Source organism: Scyliorhinus torazame, chromosome 17 (assembly GCF_047496885.1).
Source record: "Scyliorhinus torazame isolate Kashiwa2021f chromosome 17, sScyTor2.1, whole genome shotgun sequence".
NCBI classification, from domain to species: domain Eukaryota; kingdom Metazoa; phylum Chordata; class Chondrichthyes; order Carcharhiniformes; family Scyliorhinidae; genus Scyliorhinus; species Scyliorhinus torazame.
In genome coordinates, this window is record NC_092723.1 from 109,330,449 (window position 1) to 109,351,506 (window position 21,058).

The 21,058-nt window shown below is 58.7% G+C and overlaps 1 protein-coding gene across 1 annotated transcript in view; it reads right to left on the reverse strand.

Moving 5' to 3' along the window:
- The window catches only part of tex2l (testis expressed 2, like), a 200,737-nt gene that overhangs the window by 52,341 nt on the left and 127,338 nt on the right, over nt 1-21,058 (reverse strand). Inside the window, exon 5 of the mRNA XM_072480866.1 lies at nt 2,933-3,171. Within this exon, the coding sequence (XP_072336967.1) occupies nt 2,933-3,171 (239 nt within the window). The remainder of the gene's footprint in view (nt 1-2,932; nt 3,172-21,058) is intronic.

Consider the following 21,058-nt stretch of genomic DNA (forward strand, 5'->3'; position numbering starts at 1 on the left):
ATCCATCCTATGCAGGTAGGCTGGAGGCAGGTAAGGCCGTGTTGGAAGATTTTCAAAGTTACCATAGGAACAGGAGTAGGCCATTCAGCCCCTCTAGCCAGTCCCACCATTGAATTAAATCATGGCTAATCTGTGGCCCAACTCCATGTACCTGCCTTTTGGCCCATATCCCGTAATATTTTTGCTTAACAAAAATCTATCTCTCTCAGATTAAAAATTAACAACTGCTCTAGTTTCATCTGCTGTTTGTGCAACAGAAGTCCAAACCTCTACCACCCTTTGAGGGAAGAAGTTCTTCCTAACACCGCCCCTGAATGGTCTAGCCCTAATCTTTTGACTGTGCTCCCTTGTTTTTGAATCTCCAACCAGTGGAAATAGTTTGGGCAGGATTCTGCTAGAATTGGCGGGGCGGGCAACTCCGGCGCGAAGGAGTGGCGTGAACCACTCCGGCGTCGGGCCGCCCCGAAGGTGCGGAATCCTCCGAATCTTCAGGGGCTAGGCCGGCGCCGGAGTGGTTTGCACCACGCCGGCTGGCGGGGAAGGGGCTTGGCGCCACGCCAACCGGCACGAGTTGCCGCATGCGCGGGAGCACCAGCGTGTGCGACATCCCAGCACATGCGCAGCGGGCGTTCAGCTCCGTGTCGTCCATCGCGGAGGACCACAGCGGCCAACATGGAAGAATAGAGTGCCCCCATGGCACAGGCCCGCCCACGGATCGGTGGGCCCCGATTGCGGGCCAGGCCACTGTGGGGCACCTCCTGGGGCAAGATCCCCCCACGCCCCCCCCGAGGACCCAGGAGGCCGCCCGCGCAGTCAGGTCCCGCCATTAAGTACCTACTCTAATTTACACCGGCGGGACTGGCCGAAAACGGGCAGCCACTCGGCCCATCGCGATAATTTTTGCACTTGTTCCTGGTATTTTAAGGATCGATGCACCTGAACCCCCAAGTTTCTTAGGACATCCACTGTACCTATCCTCTTTCCATTTCGAAAGTACTCTGTTCTATCCATTTTTCGTCCAAAATGTATAACCTCACACTTGCTTACATTGAATTGCATCTGCCACAATTTTGCCCATTCACCTCATCTGTCAATATATCCTTGCAATTTTTTGCTATCATCTAGGCTGTCTACAAAAATTTTGTATCTATCAGCAAATTTGGTTATATGACTTTCTATGCCATCATTCAAGTCATTAATGAATAATATGAATAATTGAGGACCCAACACAGATTCCTGTAGAGCACCAATTGGAGTAATTACCCATTATCCCCTATCTCTAACATCTGCCATACAACCGATTTCCTAACCATGTCAATAATTTGACCTCAACTCTATGGACTTCCATCTTAGTTAACAGCCTTTTATGTGGAACTTTGTCAAATGCCTCCTGGTAGTCCATATAAATAACATCCATAGACATTCCCCTGTCCACTGCCTTAGTCACCTCTTCAAAACATTTAATAAGATTAGTCAGGCATGACCTTCCCTTCACGAATCCATGTTGGCTCTTCCTGATCGACGTGTTCAGTTCCATGTTAGTGGCCGAGATTCTCTGATCCGGCGGCGGGTCGGTGAATCCCCGGGGGGAGGCGCGAGACGCTGCCTTCATCATTCTCCGGCGCCGTTTTTCGGGCGGCCGTGGGATCACTGCTACGCTAGTCAGGGTCCCGATGGGCCGAGTGGCCGACGAGTTTGGCCGAGTCCCGGTGGCGTGGATTACTCATCTCCCACACGGCGGGACCTGGAAGGTGAGTGTGCGGAGGTCGTCCTAGTGGGGGAGTGGCGGGGGCGGGGGTGGGGGGGGGGGTGGGGGGGGTGGGGAGGATCCGTCCCTGGGGGGGCCCACGGTGGCCTGGCCCGCGATTGGGGCCTATCGATCGGCGGGCGGGCTGGTTCCGTGGGGGTCTACTTTACTCTGCGCCGGGCCCCTGTAGGGCTCCGCTATATTGCCCGGGGACCGGCGCGGAGAAGGGAACACCCGCGCATGCGAAGAAATGCGCCGGCCGTTCGGCGCCGGCTGGAGCTGTGGGGACCACTCCTGCGGCAGCCTAGCCCCCTAGAAAGGGGAAAATTCCTCACTTTCGGGGGCCGTTGATGCCGGAGTCATTGCCGCCGGTTTTCACTCTGCTGTGGGGACATAGCCCCATTATTAGAGAATCCCGCCCAATATGTTTCGAGGTGTGCAGTTACCTCATCCTTCAATACAGACTCCAGCAATTTCCTCACCACAGATGTTAGGCTAATCGGTCTGTAATTCACTGGTTTCCTCCTTTCACCCTTCTTAAAAAGTTGAGCGACATGTGCTCATGTCCACCTCACCTCACCTGGCCCCCAAACCCACTACTTTTGGGTGATGGTGAGGGTGGAGAGGGTGTTAAAGTTCACCCTATTGTCTTGGGTGAATCTCCATTGAAACATGGAATTTCTCCATTGGGGAAGGCAAAATAGAAGCGTGAGTTAACTGTAAAACATTCTTCCAGTCTCAGCTTAAGAAGATGATCAGTAGAGAGACAAAAGCAGGTTCCCCCCATTAATACCTTCACTCCTGCAGCTGATATGAGACCTGGGAAGATCCATGCAAGGGAATAACTCAAATGCATACTATCCCAATAAAATGTATGGATGAATGTAAATGAGAGGAACATGCTTGAGAAGATTTTAAACTATGACTGCAAATCATTGTTTTAACTTCCTTCAAATAGAGGTGAGTGACATTTCGGATCAACATTTTGATTTGTTTTCTATCTCATGGCAATAATTTGGCAGCAAAGGCCACTGTGACAGGATTTGGCACAGCAGTGAGGTTAAAAGGTACTTTGCATTTTCTCTTGGCCTACACAGCTTAATGGGCCAGTTGTGTAAATGTAATTAAAGACGTTGATAGCCTAGCTTCACAAACCCGTATATCCAGCAGCTTAATTGTTCTTACCTGGTTTTTGGTGGGACTGCTGGTGGTACTATGCTCGGGGCTCAGCAGAGGGCTGGGACTATCGGAGAGAGTCAGCTTCGACATGTACGTGCTGTAGTCCAGCTGAATCTTTTGCCTGATGTTTCCAGCCAAGTCTTTGGTTTTAAAAAGAGAAGGGATGTCCTCTGTGCTGTCTCTGCTGCTACCGTTGCTGTGAACCAATCTCCCCAAAGGGCTAGAGCCAAGATTCTGAGTAGGATCTGTAAGATAAATTGAAATGCTGAAGTGGGAAAAAAAATCCAGAAGCTTCAAGTTGCCCAGTTTCCCAAATTGCAGTCCTGTGGTGTCATTTTAATTTTGGATGTGATGCGCGATCAATTACACTCAAGACAAAGTGATTTCATAACTGAAGGCTTTAATCTACTAGAACCTGTTCCCCAGCAGCTTCGGTACAGAAAGTGAAGGCTGCTGGGACGGCACCATCTCTTATACTCTGCCTTCAGGGCGGAGCTACGTAATACAGCCAATGGTAGACCCCTGGGTCTAACCAATGGTCATCAGCCTCTCAGCAATATCTGGTACTACCACAGGATGTAAACCATCTGTCCTGATATTCATTTATATTGAAGTCAACAGAACATTGACTAAGTTAAAACTGCCTGCCTGGTGTGCATCAGGCGTGCCAAAAAGGAAGATCTCCCCTGGATGTACTGACTGCTTATAACCTCACACTTTCCTTATGATAAATAAAATACTTAAGAGCTACATTATCAACCAAGCAAAAAATATATTTGTGCAAGGCATTGGAAACATTCTTCTCTGGTGATTATGACTAACTGCCCTCACAAAATATACATTTCTGAGTCTTTTGGTATTAAGGCATTGTCTTCTTGTTCCCCTTTTCCTCATCAGTTTAACGAGTATTTACCTTGCTGCTTCAGTTTGCAGCTTTTTTTCACTAGGCCACAGGCTGTTGCCATGGCTCCAGATACCAGCTCTCCTTCAGGGATTGTCCAATCCATCGCTGCCATTTAAACTTCAATGACGTTTTATTTCAGAATACTTCACACTTTCGCATGCTCAAAATGCGTCAGATATTTAGTTTCGAAGCAGTTTTAAGTACCGTAGACCCTACTATTCAATCCGCAGCTCAGTGCATGTTTGTCTATCTGCTAATCATTTAGTTGTGCTATGATCCCCAAGGAGACCAATAAAATGAAATTCAAACTTCCAGTTAACAGCTAGAAAGAATGACACATTCACATTCAAGATTTCGCATTTTAAAACGTCTTAACAAATGACTAAAAACACTAATGACTATTTTTGTAAGTAACTTATACTTTAAACTGCAATGAGGAACAGTCACCTTTCACACTTATCAGACTTATTCTCTACAGAATTACAGGCCTTAAATTGCTCCCAGTTTCAATTGGGTTACCATTTCCCTGTTTCATTGAGTAGTATCTTCAGGTGGTTTCCCTTAGTTTATGAAGAATTTCCTAAATCCAGTACCAGAAGCAAAACTTGTCCCAATGATTTCTCCCCTCAGGCCATGCCGAAACAAATCTCCCAGAGTCTTCAGATGGCTGTGCGATTCCTCACTTCAGCAAGAGATTGTTTCCCCCATGGTAATTAGTATTCGGTTCACTGTCACTTCTCTTCGGCGGGATTCTTCGCGCCTCCGCGCCGAAATCGCAATCGGCGTGGGTGCAAAGAATGGGAGTCAAACCCGAGATCGGGTCCGACGGCGCTCCCTCGATTCTCTGGTCTCTGGAGAATCGCCGCCAATCGCGCGTGCGCAGTCGACCCGGTGCTGGACGGGGGCCATTGAAAGAGGCTCCCGCGGCGATTCACCGAGTGCAGCTGGCCGAGTTGCCGACAGCGTGGTTCTCTCATGGTCCCACCCGTCTGGAATTCGGCGTGGTGGCTGAGGACTCAGTCTGTGGCCGCCCTGGTGGGGACAGGGGGATCCTTCACCGTGGGGGGGCCTCCAGGACGGCCAGGCTACCAATCGGGGGCCACCGATCCGCGGGCGCACGCGATCTGGGGGCGGCCTATATTTTTGCGGACCCCCGAATGGAAATGCAGTGCCCGGTATTGGCAGCCGGAACTGCGAGGAGCGCCTCCAGGTAAGTGAATCGCTCCGGACGTTCTTCAGGAAAGTCCGGAGTGATTCACCTGCGTTTTTTCGTGGGTGTGGGGACATAACCCAATTATTGGAGAATCCCGCCCCTTATCTCTCCAGTTTCTGTGATCGTTTGCGAATGATACTTTGTTGCCACCTATGTGTTTATGAGGTAGATCATATCAACTAAAATGGCAATGTCCCTTATTTTAGAAACTTGACGGTCTCCTAGAGGGGCTTGATTCCAGTAAGGGCGGCACAGTGGTAGCATTATTGCCTCACAGTGCCATGGACCCGGGTTCAATTCCAGCCTTGGGTGACTGCCTGTCTAGAGTTTACACGTTGTCTGCATGGGTTTCTTCTGGATGTTTGATTTCCTCCCACAGCCCAAAGGTGTGCAGGTTAGGTGGATTGGCTGTGATCAATGTGCGTCGTTGCAGGGATAGGGCCAGGGAAGTGGGCCAAGATAGAGTGCTCTTTCAGGGGTTCAGTGCAGGCTTGATGGACCGAATGGCCTCTTTCTGCAAGATTTTTTTTTTTTTTAATGTTGCTTTTTAAAAAGGTTTTCAAAATCTTACTCAATCTTTCATGGCCCTGTATCATCGATCAAAGACCATTCTCTAGCAAATTCCACAAAAGCCTGATTCATCATAGGAATCCCTATGGTGCAGAAGGTGGCCATTTGGCCCGTAGAGTTTACATCGAGTTGGCCCCACTGAAAGACGGATCCACTCCCTTGCCCACACTGCCCTATCCTCGTAACCTAATTTTCATACCTGGACACTACATATTTGCTGACAACACGAACATAGTGGGCTGGATCACAAATAACGATGAGTCAGATTACAGGAGGGAGATAGAGAACCTAGTGGAGTGCTGCAACGACAACAATCTATCCCTCAATGTCAGTAAAACTAAAGAGCTGGTCATTGACTTCAGGAAGCAAAGTACTGTACACACCCCTGTCTGCATCAACGGGGCCGAGATGGAGATGGTTAACAGCTTCAAATTCCTAGGGATGCACAGCACCAAAGATCTGTCCTGGTCCACCCACGTCACGCTACCATCAAGAAAGCACAACAGCGCCTATACTTCCTCAGGAAACTAAGGAAATTCGACATGTCCACATTAACTTTAACCAACTTTTACAGATGCACCAGAGAAAATATCCTATCTGGCTGCATCACAGCCTGGTCTGGCAACTGCTCGGTCCAAGACCGCAGAAACTTCAGAGTCGTGAACACAGCCCAGTCCATCGCACGAACCTGCCTCCCATCCATTGACTCCATCTATACCTCCCGCTGCCTGGGGAAAGTGGGCAGCATAATCAAAGACCCCTCCCACCTGGCTTACTCACTCTCCAACTTCTTCCATCGGGCAGGAGATACAAAAGTCTGAGGACACGCACGAACAGACTCAAAAACAGCTTCTTCTCCGCTGTTACCAGACTCCTAAACAACCCTCTAAACGACTGACCTGATTAATACTACACTCCTGTATGCTTCACCCGATGCCGGTGTCTATGTATTTACATTGTGTACCTAGTGTTGCCCTATTATGTATTTTCTTTTTCTTTTCTTTTCTTTTCATGTACTTAATGATCTGTTTGAGCTGCTCGCAGAAAAATACTTTTCACTGTACCTCAGTACACATGACATTAAACAAATCCATAAACAAATCCATCCATCCGTCCATCCACCAAGCGGCAATTTAGCATTTTTGGATAGTGAGAGGAAACCTTGCAGACATGGGAGAGCATGCAAACCGCACAGACAAGGCTGGAATCAAGCTGGGGTCTCTGGTGCTGTACAGCAGCAGTGCTAGCCACTGTGCCACTGTGTTTCTTGCTCAGCTTTCTAAGTGTTTGTCTCTGAGTGTCTGGGACAAGCTTGTACACATTAAGCACAGCAGTTATTACACACTCGCCCCCCTTTCCCACACACACATTCATCTCCTTTCCCGCACACACACTCACCCCCTTCTCACACACGCTCACCCCCTTTCTCACACACACTCATCCTTCTCTCTCACACACACATTCATCCCCCTCTCTCTCATATACGGTCATCTCCTCTCTCACACACACGTACTCACATCCCTGTCCCCCACACACTCATTTCCCATCAAACACACACACCCCTCTCTCTCCCACACATTTGAGCCCTCTCCCACACACACATTCATTCACTTTCACACACTCACCCACTTTCCCACACAAATGCTCACCTCCCTTTCCTACACACAGATTCATCCTCTCTCTCATACACACACTCACCCCCCTCTCTCTCACACACTCACTCCCCACTCTCTCACACACACTCATTACCTCTCTTTCACCTACCCATCCTATCACACACATACACACACACCCTCTCCTTCACAAACACATCTCCTCTCACATACACAAACACACACACACACACCCTCATCCTCTTTCTCACAAACACACTCATTCCCTTTGTCTCACACACTTACACACACTTACCCCCCTCTCTTTCACACACATGCCTCTCCGAGGTTTGAACATTCCTGTCATGATATGCAGATAATGATATACAGACAGGCACAGGCAGGCAGCTAATGAACACAGAGAACAGGGCATGACCAATGAGCAGGCAGGACACTCAGGGGTGGTATCTCACTATAAAAGGCACGAGGCACTCACACTCCGCCTCTTTCCACTGATGAACATCTACAGAGTGAGTCAGGGTGTATGTACAGTATCACACCTCCAGCATGTGGCTAAGAGCTAATCTGGTTCAGTCAGACAGAGTAACCACACTTAGGTTAGCAGAGAGTCGAACTCATAGAGAACTGTGATAACTGTGCTACTGGTTCAATAAATCAGATTGAACTAACTTCAAGGTCTGGAGTATTTTTTGGTTAAAGCTGCATCCAGTTGCAGCCAGTGTTTTCCCAGAGTACATAACACATCATGCTACCAGGAGTCTGCTTAATCTAGGTGGTTTACCTCAGTCCACTCCGTGACGACCAGCGAATGTATCCCGGCACCATGGAGAAGATTCAGGCTCCTCACCAGCTCAGGACCTCCGGCAATCTTAGTGCCAACTGGCGAACATTCAAGCAAAGGTTTCTGCTGTACATCGAAGCTTCAGACCTCGTGGGTGCGTCTGATGCAAGGAAGATCACGCTTCTCCTCTCAACAGCGGGTGATCAAGCCATCGAACTCTTCAACTCTTTTCACTTCACCGAAGGCCAGGACAAGACAAAGTTTCAGACCATCCTGGACAAGTTTGACAGTCACTGTGAAGTGGACACCAATGAAATCTTTGAGCGCTACATATTCAAACAGCGTCTACAAGGTAAAGATGAATCTTTCAACTCCTTCTTAACTAATCTCCGCCTGCTAGCGCTGTCCTGCAAGTTTGGTGATATTGCTGACTCCATGATCAGAGACCAAATCATTTTTGGAGTTCATTCTGATCCTCTGAGAGAGCAGCTACTGAAAATCAAGCATATGACCCTGCCAGTCGCGATTGAAACATGCACAGTGCATGCGCATGCCAAAAATTGCGATGCCCAGTACAAATCGGCTGAAAATGAGAAACTTGCCTCCCACGAGGCAGAGAGTGTGCAGGCCATCTCCCGGGTGCAACGCCACAGCATTGATGAAAGCGGCCATTTGCGAGCTTTTCCCAGGGCCCCACGCATGCGCGATGCGAACGGGATAACGAAGTGGCCGACACCGCACTGCGCATGTGCGACGACACGCGGAGCATCAGGACGCCGACGTCATGACGTGCTCGAACTGCGGCAATGCACACTTAAAGAAACAATGCCCTGCAAGAGGCAGGCAATGTTTAAACTGCGGGAAGCCTGGACACTATGCAGCCTTGTGCAGGTCTGCACCACCAGTCAGGGGCCAGCGCTCCCAATTCCGACGACAATGTGTTCAGAGTGTGCAACACCGATTACAGGATTCTGATCCTGGCAGCACAACGGATCCAGAGAAAGAAAGCCTGGACTCCGCCTACTGCGTGGGCATCATTACCAAATGTGAATATGCCACATCCAACTCATCACAAAGTCAATCCACCCTCGCTGTGGATTCTGCGGACGAATGGCGCGCGGTGATGCAGGTCAACCACTGCTCCATCCAGTTTAAGTTGGGCACAGGTGCTTCTGCCAACCTCCTCTCACAGGCAGATTTCAAACGCATCAAGAAGCCCCCCAAGGTCCTTCCTGCAGCCTGCAGGCTCCGGGACTAAAACGGAAATGCCATCACGGCACTGGGAACCTGCCATCTCTCGTCCCCAACCGGAGCACCCATGCACGGTTACGTTGTGACATTGTCAAGCCAGACAGGGCATCCCTACTTGGCGCGCATGCCTGCAAGCAGCTGAACCTCGTGCAGCGGGTTTACACAATGACATCCTCCAATGTGGATCTTCAGGCCGGCATTGACGACATCCTCGCTCAGTATCCGGATGTGTTCGACGGGATGGGCATGCTGCCATATCGATGCAAGATTCTGCGGCGACTTTATGCCAAGCCAGTGGTCCACGCACCATGCCGGGTCCCGGCTCCGCGGAGGGAGCGCCTGAAGACACAGCTCAAGGAGCTTCAGCAACAGGGCATCATTTCCAAGGTAACCGAACCGACTGACTGGGTCAGCTTGATTGTATGTGTCAGAAAGCCTTCAGGAGACCTGTGAATCTGCATTGATCCCAAGGATCTCAATAATATAATGCGTGAACACTATCCCATCCCGAAGCGGGAGGAACTCACCAGTGAGATGGCACACGCACGTTTTTTCACCAAGTTAGATGTGTCACGTGGATTTTGGCAAATCCAGCTCGGTGAGTCCAGCAGAAGGCTCTGCACCTTCAACACATCGTTGGGCAGATACTGCTATAATCGCATGCCTTTTGGCATTGTCTCGTCATCGGAGAACTTTCATCGCCTCATGGAGCAGATGATGGAGGGCATTGAAGGGGTTCGTGTGTACGTGGACGACATCATCCTATGGTCCACGACCCCTGAAGAGCATGTTTCCCGTCTCCAGCAGGTATTCCGCCGTGTCCATGCCAATGATCTGAAGCTGAACAGGGCCAAATGTTGCTTTGGCATGTCGACACTCAGGTTCCTAGGTGACCAGATCTCTCAGCAGGGTGTGCGCCCAGACACAGACAAGGTCAAGGCCATCGCAGCCATGAAGGTCCATGAAGACAAGAAGGCGGTGTTGCGCTTCCTGGTCAATTTTCTGGGCAAGTTAATCCCAAACATGGGGCGAAATTCTCCGTTATCAGCGGAAAGTCCGCCGATCGGCGCAAAAAACGGCGCAAATCCGACTTGCGTCACGTCGGAAAAATGGGTCGAAAGTCTCCGGCCCGAAATGGGCTAGCAGCGACGTAACGGGATCCGCGCTTGCGCAGTGGTTCACGCCATGCAGCGTCATACGCGCTGCACGGCGTGACGGCTCATAAGGCCGCGCTGCTCACCCCCACCCGACCGGAACACGCGACCGGAACACCCGAATGAATGGCTGGCCGTCGCTCAGCCCCGAGGTTCGAGTCACGGGATGCGGAGGCGCTCCTGGACGCGGTGGAGCAGAGGAGGGACGCCCTGTATCCCGGGCATGGCCGCAGAGTTGCCCCACGCCACAGCCGGCGTCTGTGGAGGGAAGTGGCAGAGGCCGTCACCGCTGTGGCCCTGACACCACGGACAGGCACCCAGTGCCACAAGAAGGTGAACAACCTCGTCAGAGCAGGCAGGGTGAGCCTCCCCATATCCCCCCCTCCCCCATATCCCCCCTCCCCCATATTCCCCCCTCCCCCATATCCCCCCTCCCCCATATCCCCCCTCCCCATATCACCCCTCCCCCATATCCCCCATATCCCCCCATATCCCCCTCCCCATATCCCCCCTCCCCCATATCCCCCCCTCCCCCATATCCCCCCTCCCCCATATCCCCCTCCACCATATCCCCCCTCCCCCATATCCCCCCTCCCCCATATCCCCCCCACCCCATATCCCCCTCCCCATATCCCCCCTCCCCCATATCCCCCCTCCCCATATCCCCCCTCCCCATATCCCCCACCCCCATAATCCCCCCTCCACCATATCCCCCTCCCACATATCCCCCTCCCCATATCCCCCCTCCCCCATATCCCCCTCCCCATATCCCCCCTCCCCCATATCTCCCCTCCCCCATAACCCCCATATCCCCAAGTGAACCCAGCCCTAACCTTAACCTCTGCAATGCACGCGCAACCGATGGCGTGCATTCATATACCTGCCTAACAGTGTTGCCTTTTACCCCTGTCACCCCCCCCCCCCCCCCCCACAGGGGAAGCGCGCACACAACAATAGGGAGCATGTGAGGACTGGAGGAGGCCCCGCTGATGAGAGGCCACTGACTGAACACGAGGAAAGGGCCCTGGAACTGGCTGGCGGACCTGAGGACCGGGAGGTTGCTGATGCAGAGGTCGGGGGCGTAGTAGCAAGTGAGCCACCGACAGCCCATCCCCATATCCCCCCTCCCCTATATCCCCCCTCCCCCATATCACCTGATCACTGCCTGATGTCTAACCATGCATGCTTCATTGTGTATCGCTGGACCAAACGTCCAGGCACCCATCCCCGCAGATGCAGACCGCCCGCAGGATGCCCCTCGGAGGCCACGGGAGACAGAGAGACCTGGACCCTCCAGCATGCGACGCCCGCAGGATGCCCCTCGCACACCACGGGAGACGGAGAGACCCGGACCCTCCAGCATGCGACGCCCGCAGGATGCCCCTCGGAGGCCACGGGAGACGGAGAGACCCGGACCCTCCAGCATGCGATGCCCGCAGGATGCCCCTCGCACACCACGGGAGACGGAGAGACCTGGAGCAACAGGGAGATGACACCCCCGTCACGTGCAGGAGCGACCACCCAGCGACGAGGGGGGCAGCCACAGGCCCCCGTCACATCCGAGCCAGGACACCACTACCCAGGACACCACTACCCAGGACACCACTACCCAGGACACCACTACCTAGGACACCACTACCCGGGACAGCACTGCCCAGGACACCACTACCCAGGACACCACTACCCGGGACAGCACTGCCCAGGACACCCCTACCCGGGACAGCACTACCCAGGAAGACGAAATACCGGACAGTGACTCAGAGTGGATGGGTGGAGACGAACTCCCACCCCAAAGTGCCATGGACTCAGAGTGGGGCAAAGAGCACGACACAACGCCACTGCTGTCACCAACACCCTCCACCATCGCAGAAACGCTCGCCTCGGTTGGGCACTTTAGTGATGAGGCGTCTGCTACACTCACTGGTGCGCACAACACAGCCGTCCCGGTACAGCAGGTGGAGGTAGGAGCAGCAGAGGGGCCGGGCGGTCAGAGGGCAGCCCAGCCCAAGCGAACATCTGCCGCCCAGATGGATCCCGGGTTCCTGGAGTTACCACACCCACACATAGATCCGATGCAACCACCGACCCGGAGACGAGCGAAGAGGGTGACGGCCGGCTTGCGGCGGCTGCAGTCGCAGGTGGAGGAGTCCACCTGCGTCCAGGAGCTGGGAGTGGTGCCGGTCATGCGTGCCACCCAGGCTGACACCGCACGGGTGGCGTCCGCGGTGGAGGTCAATGGGTGCGACGGTGTCAGACATGGGGAACGGTTTGCGAGGCCTGGGGCTTTCCGTGCAGGCGGCGTCTGTGGCCCAGGACATGGCTGCCCTCTCACAGGAGGCCATGAGCCAGTGCCAGCGCCAGATGGCAGAGGCGCTCAACGCCATAGCCCAGTCTCTGCAGGCCATGGCCCAGTCTCAGCAGGCCATGGCCCAGTCTCTGCAGGCCATCGCTGAGGGCATCGGCACCAGTGGCCATGTGCGAGCCGGCGTCGCACTGTCACAGACAGGGTTTGCCAACCCTCTGGACTCCATGGCTGCAAACCTGCAGACCCCTGTCGATACCAGCACGGGCCTCCAGGTCTGGCAGCGCCAGGTGTCAGGGGGGGGCGTCGGATGGCCAGTCCGTTCGCATCCCCCACCTATGCAGAGGCCTGGGGGCCATCGGGCACCCCGAGGGAGGAGGAGATGGTGTGGTCCATCCCGGCTCCCCCTGCAGGGGAGGTCCCGGTACACCGCGACACCTCTGTCCCCCCCCTTCCGTCCCAGGTGCATCGGGTGGGCAATGGGCAGGACAGGCTGGCAGCTCGCCATCCCAGTCGCCCGAGCCGCAGCCTGGCCCATCTAGGCCATGACGCCCCAGGAAATGGCCGCCAAAGGGATCCAATGTCAGAGGGCAGGAATCACAGGAGTCCACCTCCAGTTCAGCTGTACCGTCTGGGGAACCATGTAGACGTAGTCAAAGGGCCCGTAAGGCCAAACAATTAGACACTGAGTAAGTAGGCACGGGTGCGGGGCACAGATGAGTTTTAGGGGCTAGGGCACGTGCATGAACTCGTTTGGTTATTAAAGTCAGTGTTACACCTACAGAAGCTGCCTTTGTGCTCTGTCCAAAGCGTGCGGGGGTGTCATGTACGTTGAGCGCAAGTGTGTGTGTGAGGGGTGGTCTTACCTCAGCCCCAGGTGAGTCTGCCCCCTTCCCCCTGGGCCGCCATCAACATCCCCCGGGCAGAGGACGGGACCGTGCGCTGCAGTGTCACAGCCGCATGCAGGGATGGTCCGGGTGGATGGTGGTACTGTGGCCATGGGTCAGACATAGTCCAACAATGTGGAGCAGGAGCTCACCACAGGGCGGATTGTCATCACCCTCCATGGCCTGCAATAGACACGCGTCCACCCGCAACTGTGTGAGCCCGGCCCGTTGTGCCGCAGGTGGATCGGCAATGGGGGGGGGTGTGCATGCGGGTGGGGTGGGTGGGGTTGGGGAGGGGGGTGAGGGTGCTGGGTGGGTGGATGGGTGGGGGGTGTGGGTGGTCGGCTGTTGCCATGGTGTGCGGTCTGTGGCCATACTACCCGATTCCCACGCCCATCTAGTCAGTGAAGCGGGCGGCTATCAGTCTGTCCCATGCCCGCTGGGCCAGCCGGTAACGGTGGACAGCCACCCGCCTGTGTCTACCCCGTCTGCCCTGACCATTACCCCCATCCCCCTCATCTGGGGAGGACTGCGCCTCTTCCTGCTGCTCCTCCACTCCGCCCTCCTCTGCCTGCGGCACATCGCCCCTCTGCTGGGCTATGTTGTGCAGGACGCAGCACACCACAATGATGCGGCCGACCCTATCTGACCGATACTGAAGGGCGCCCCCAGAGAGGTCCAGGCACCTGAAACGCATCTTCAGCACGCCAAAGCACCTCTCTATCACTCCCCTTGTCGCTACATGGGCATCATTGTAGCGGTTCTCCGCCTCATTGCGTGGCCTCCGTATAGGCGTCATCAGCCACGATCGCAATGGGTAGCCCCTGTCGCCCAGCAACCAGCCCCTCAGCCGGGGATGGCGTCCCTCATACATGCCGGGGATGGATGACCGCGACAACACGTATGAGTCGTGTACACTGCCTGGGTAACGGGCGCAGACGTGCAGGATCATCATGCGATGGTCGCAGACCACCTGTATGTTCATCGAATAGGTCCCCTTCCTATTGGTGAACACGGCCCTGTTATCTGCAGGTGGCCGCACGGCGACGTGCATCCCATCAATCGCGCCCTGGACTATGGGGAACCCGGCCACGGCAGAGAAGCCCGCGGCCCGGGCATCTTGGCTGGCCCGGTCCACAGGGAAGCGGATGTAGCGGTGCGCCATGGCATATAGGGCATCTGTCACTGCCCGGATGCACCGATGTCTGCGATATGCCGGACAGGTCCCCACTCGGTGCCTGGAATGACCCTGTTGCATAAAAGGTCAGGGCCACCGTAACCTTGACGGACACGGGGAGAGGGTGTCCCCCGCCAGTGCCACGCGGTGACAGGTGTGCCAGCAGGTGGCAGATGTGTGCCACGGATTCCCGCCTCATCCGGAGTCTCCTCCTGCATTCCCGGTCCGTGAGGTCCTGGTATGACTGCCGGGGCCGGTACACACGGGGCGCCCTCGGGTGCCTCCGTTGCCGTGGGGCCGCGACGTCCTCCTCCCCCTCCTCGTCCTGTCGGTCAGGTGTCCCTCCAGCCTGGGCGGCTGCCGCCTGTCCCTCTGCGGCAGCCTGCGCCGCCTCTCTGGCACGCTCCTCCTCCTCCTCCTCAACCAGGGCAACATAGACATTAGCGGCTGCCGCCACGGCTGGATGACCGGAAAACAAGACGGCCTGGTTGGGGGGGGGGGGGGGGGAGGGGAACGACGACATGTCATCATTGCCATATCCCCTCCTCCCCCCAGCCAGGTGGCATGGACCGCATGGGTCCAACTGTTGGAGGCTGGCACCTGGCCAGGTGGACCAACTTACTTGCCCTCGCATCCCCCTCCCCGGCACGGACCCCCCCCCAACCTCCTCCCCGGCACGGACCACCCATCCCCCTCCCCGACATGGACCCCCCCCAACCTCCTCCCCGGCACGGACCCCAAACTCCTCCCCGGCACGGACCCCCCATCCCCCTCCCCGGCATGGACCCCCCCCCCAACCTCCTCCCCGGCACGGACCCCCCCAAAACCTCCTCCCCGGCATGGACCCCCCATCCCCCTCCCTAGCACGGACCCCCCATCCCCATCCCCGACACGGACCCCCCCCAACCTCCTCCCCGGCATGGACCCCCCATCCCGCTCCCCGGCATGGATAGCCCCCCAACCTCCTCTCCGGCACGGACCCCAACCTCCTCCCCGGCACGGACCCCCCATCCCCCTCCCCGGCATGAACCCCCCCAACCTCCTCCCCGGAACGGACCCCCCCAACCTCCTCCCCGGCACAGACCCCCCATCCCCCTCCCCGGCCCGGCCCCCCCCCAACCTCCTCCCTGGCACGGACCCCCCATCCCCCTCCCCGGCACGGACCCCCCACCCCCCTCCCCGGCACGGACCCCCCCCAACCTCCTCCCCGGCACGGACCACAACCTCCTCCCCGGCACGGACCCCCCACCCCCCTCCCCGGCACGGACCCCCCGCAACCTCCTCCCTGGCACGGACCCCCCCCAACCTCCTCCCCGGCACGGACCCCCCATCCCCCTCCCCGACACGGACCCCCCCATCCCCCTCCCCAGCACGGACCCCCCCCAACCTCCTCCCCGGCACGGACCCCCCATCCCCCTCCCCGGCACGGACCCCCCATCCCCCTCCCCGGCACGGACCCCCCCCCAACCTCCTCCCCGGCATGGACCCCAACCTCCTCCCCGGCACGGACCCCCCATCCCCCTCCCGGGCACGGACCTCCCCCCCCAACCTCCTCCCCGGCACGGACCCCCCATCCCCCTCCCCGGCACGGACCCTCCATCCCCCTCCCTGGCACGGACCCCCCCCCCCAACCTCCTCCCCGGCATGGACCCCAACCTCCTCCCCGGCACGGACCCCCCAACCCCCTCCCCGGCACGGACCCCCCCAACCTCCTCCCCGGCACGGACCCAACCCCCCCCCCAACCTCCTCCCCGGCACGGACCCCCCATCCCCCTCCCCGGCATGGACCCCCCCCCCCAACCTCCTCCCCGGCACGGACCCCAACCTCCTCCCCGGCACGGACCCCCCATCCCCCTCCCCGGCATGAACCCCCCCAACCTCCTCCCCAGCACGGACCCCCCCAACCTCCTCCCCGGCACAGACCCCCCATCCCCCTCCCCAGCACGGACCCCCCCCCCAACCTCCTCCCTGGCACGGACCCCCCATCCCCCTCCCCGGCACGGACCCCCCATTCCCCTCCCCGGCACGGACCCCCCCAACCTCCACCCCGGCACGGACCCCATCCTCCTCCCCGGCACGGACCCCCCCATCCCCCTCCCCGGCACGGACCCCAACGTCCTCCCCGGCACAGACCCCCCATCCCCCTCCCCGGCACGGACCCCCCCCCAACCTCCTCCCCGGCACAGAACCCCCCCAACCTCCTCCCCGGCACGGACCCCCCATCCCCCTCCCCGACACGGACCCCCCATCCCCCTCCCCGGCACGGACCCCCCACCCCCCCAACCTCCTCCCCGGCACGGACCCCCCATCCCCCCCCCGGCACGGACCCCCCATCCCCCTCCCTGGCACGGACGCCCCCCAACCTCCTCCCCGGCATGGACCCCAACCTCCTCCCCGGCACGGACCCCCCATCCCCCTCCCCGGCACGGACCCCCCCCCAACCTCCTCCCCGGCACGGACCCCCCCCCCAACCTCCTCCCCGGCACGGACCCCCCATCCCCCTCCCCAGCACGGACCCCCCCCCAACCTCCTCCCCGGCACGGACCCCCCATCACCCTCCCCGGCACGGACTCCCCATCCCCCTCCCTGGCACGGACCCCCCCCAACCTCCTCCCCGGCACGGACCCCCCATTCCCCTCCCCGGCACGGACCCCCCATCCCCCTCCCTGACACGGACCCCCCCCAACCTCCTCCCCAGCATGGACCCCAACCTCCTCCCCGGCACGGACCCCCCATCCCCCTCCCCGGCACGGACCCCCCCCAACCTCCTCCCCGGCACGGACCCCCCCCCCCCAACCTCCTCCCCGGCACGGACCCCCCATCCCCCTCCCCGGCACGGACACCACCCCCAACCTCCTCCCCGGCACGGACCCCAACCTCCTCCCCGGCACGGACCCCCCATCCCCCTCCCCGGCATGAACCCCCCCAACCTCCTCCCCGGCACGGACCCCCCCAACCTCCTCCCCGGCACAGACCCCCCATCCCCCTCCCCAGCACGGACCCCCCCCCCAACCTCCTCCCTGGCACGGACCCCCCATCCCCCTCCCCGGCACGGACCCCCCATCCCCCTCCCCGGCACGGACCCCCCCCAACCTCCTCCCCGGCACGGACCCCATCCTCCTCCCCGGCACGGACCCCCCTATCCCCCTCCCCGGCACAGACCCCAACGTCCTCCCCGGCACAGACCCCCCATCCCCCTCCCCGGCACGGACCCCCCCCCCCCAACCTCCTCCCTGGCACGGACCCCCCCATCCCCCTCCCCGGCACGGACCCCCCATCCCCCTCCCCGGCACGGACCCCCCCCAACCTCCTCCCCGGCACGGACCCCAACCTCCTCCCCGGCACGGACCCCCGCATCCCCCTCCCCGGCACAGAACCCCCCCAACCTCCTCCCCGGCACGGACCCAAACCTCCTCCCTGGCACGGACCACCCATCCCCCTCCCCGGCACGGACCCCCCACCCCCCCAACCTCCTCCCCGGCACGGACCCCCATCCCCCTCCCCGGCACGGACCCCCCATCCCCCTCCCTGGCACGGACCCCCCCAACCTCCTCCCCGGCATGGACCCCAACCTCCTCCCCGGCACGGACCCCCCATCCCCCTCCCCGGCACGGACCACCCCCAACCTCCTCCCCGGCACGGACCCCCCCCCCCCCAACCTCCTCCCCGGCACGGACCCCCCATCCCCCTCCCCGGCACGGACACCCCCACAACCTCATCCTCGGCACGGACCCCAACCTCCTCCCCGGCACGGACCCCCCATCCCCCTCCCCGGTATGAACCCCCCCAACCTCCTCCCCGGCACGGACCCCCCCAACCTCCTCCCCGGCACAGACCCCCCATCCCCCTCCCCGGCACGGACCCCCCATCCCCCTCCCCGGCACGGACCCCCCCCAACCTCCTCCCCGGCACGGACCCCAACCTCCTCCCCGGCACGGACCCCCCCATCCCCCTCCCCGGCACGGACCCCCCCAACCTCCTCCCTGGCATGGACCCCCCCCAACCTCCTCCCCGGCACGGACCCCCCATCCCCCTCCCCGGCACGGACCCCCCATCCCCCTCCCCAGCACGGACCCCCCCCCAACCTCCTCCCCGGCACGGACCCCCCATCCCCCTCCCCGGCACGGACCCCCCCCAACCTCCTCCCCGGCACGGACCCCCCCCCCCAACCTCCTCCCCGGCACGAACCCCCCATCCCCCTCCCCGGCACGGACACCCCATCCCCCCTCCCCGGCACGGACAACCCCCCCCGGCACGGACCCCCCCCAACCTCCTCCCTGGCACGGACCCCAACCTCCTCCCCGGCACGTACCCCTATCCCCTCCCCGGCACGGACCTCCCTCCCGGCACTCCCCCGGAGCCCAGCCCACTCTAACCACCCCCCCCCCCCCCCCCCCCCCCGCCGCACACACACACACACAACCCGAGACACACCTCTCCTCACACATTCAGACTGCGGCCACGCCATCGCCTGCCCAGAGCCAACCCCCCAGGCCATCACTCACCTCCACGCTGGAGCACAGGGTCACGCCGATGAAAAGGAGGTTTAATTTACGTCGACGTGAACGGTCATCACGTCGACGGGACTTCGGCCCATCCGGAAGGGAGAATATCGGCAGGCCGAAAGTCGGCTCCCTTGCGCAGACCCGTGCCATTCTCCGACGGCAGCGGCGACATTAACGCCCCGCCGACTTGTCTCCCTTCGGAGACTTCGTCAACCGGCGGGGGTGGGATTCACGGCGGCCAACGGCCATTCTCCGACCCACTGGGGGGGTCGGAGAATGACGCCCATGGCCTCACACACCACGGCCCTACGAAACCTGGTGAAAAAGTCCAAGGCCTTCGAGTGGAAGGCAGTACATCAGGCAGAGTGGTTGGACCTGAAATCCAAGCTCACCACTGCACCCGTCTTGGCATTTTTCGACCCAGACAGGGAGACAAAGATCTCAACAGATGCGAGCCAGGATGGCATCGGTGTGGTGCTGCTTCAACGCGATGACACTTCATCCTGGGCACCGGTAGCCTATGCATCGAGGGCCATGACACCCACCGAAACACGGTATGCGCAAATAGAGAAGGAATGCCTGGGTCTTCTCACTGGCATTCTAAAGTTTCACGACTATGTGTACGGCCTGCCAACATTCACTGTCGAGACGGATCATAGGCCTCTGGTCCACATTATCCACAAGGACCTGAACGACATGACGCCTCGGTTGCAGCGCATCCTCCTCAACCTCAGAAGGTACGACTTTGACTTAGTGTACAGGCCTGGCAAGGAGCTCATCATCGCTGATGCATTGTCCCGCTCCATCACATTGCCTAGTGAACCGCTGGAAATCATCCGGCAGATTGAATCACAGGTGCAGCTGTGTGCTAGCACCATCCCGGCGTCTGCTGAGAAGGTGGTTTGTATCCGCGAGGAGACAGCCAAAGACCCCCCTCTTGCAGCGTGTCATGCACCACCTCGCCAATGGCTGGCAGAAAGGGCAGTGCCCTCAATTTTTCAATGTAAAGGACGACCTGACGGTGATTGATGGTATCCTCCTCAAGCTGGACCGCATTGTCATTCCACTCAGTCTCCAGAGCTTGGTGCTCCGCCAAATCCATGAGGGACACCTGGGCGTTGAGAAGTGCAGACGCAGAGCCAAGCAGGCTGTCTACTGGCCCGGTATTAGCCAGGACATCTCGAACATGGTCCTCAACTGTGCGACCTGTCAACGCTTCCAGCCAGCGCAGAACAAGGAGACACTCCAGCAGCATGAAATCGAGACCTCCCCGTGGTCCAAGGTTGGCATCGACCTCTTTCGTGCGAATGGTCGTGACTACGTGTTGATTATTGACTATTTCTCCAACAACCCTGAAGTCGTGAAGCTCTCAGACCTCACATCTCGGTCCATCATCAAGGCCTGTAAGGAGACGTTCTCCAGGCACGGTATCCCACTCATTGTCATGAGTGACAATGGCCTGTGCTTCTACAGCCACGAGTGGTCTATGTTTGCCAAGTCATACCATTTCAAACATGTCACTTCCAGCCCACACTATCCGCAGTCCAATGGGAAAATTGAAAAAGGGGTGCACATTGTGAAACAGCTCATCGGCAAGGCAGCGGATTCTGCTTCTGACATCTACCTCGCGCTGCTTGCGTACAGGGCAACCCCACTGTCCACTGGCATGTCGCCGGCTCAACTGATGAACAGGGACCTGCGGACGACACTTCCAGCCATACACTTGCCCAACCTGGATCAACACCCGGTGCTGCAGAAGGTGCAGCAGCTCTGAA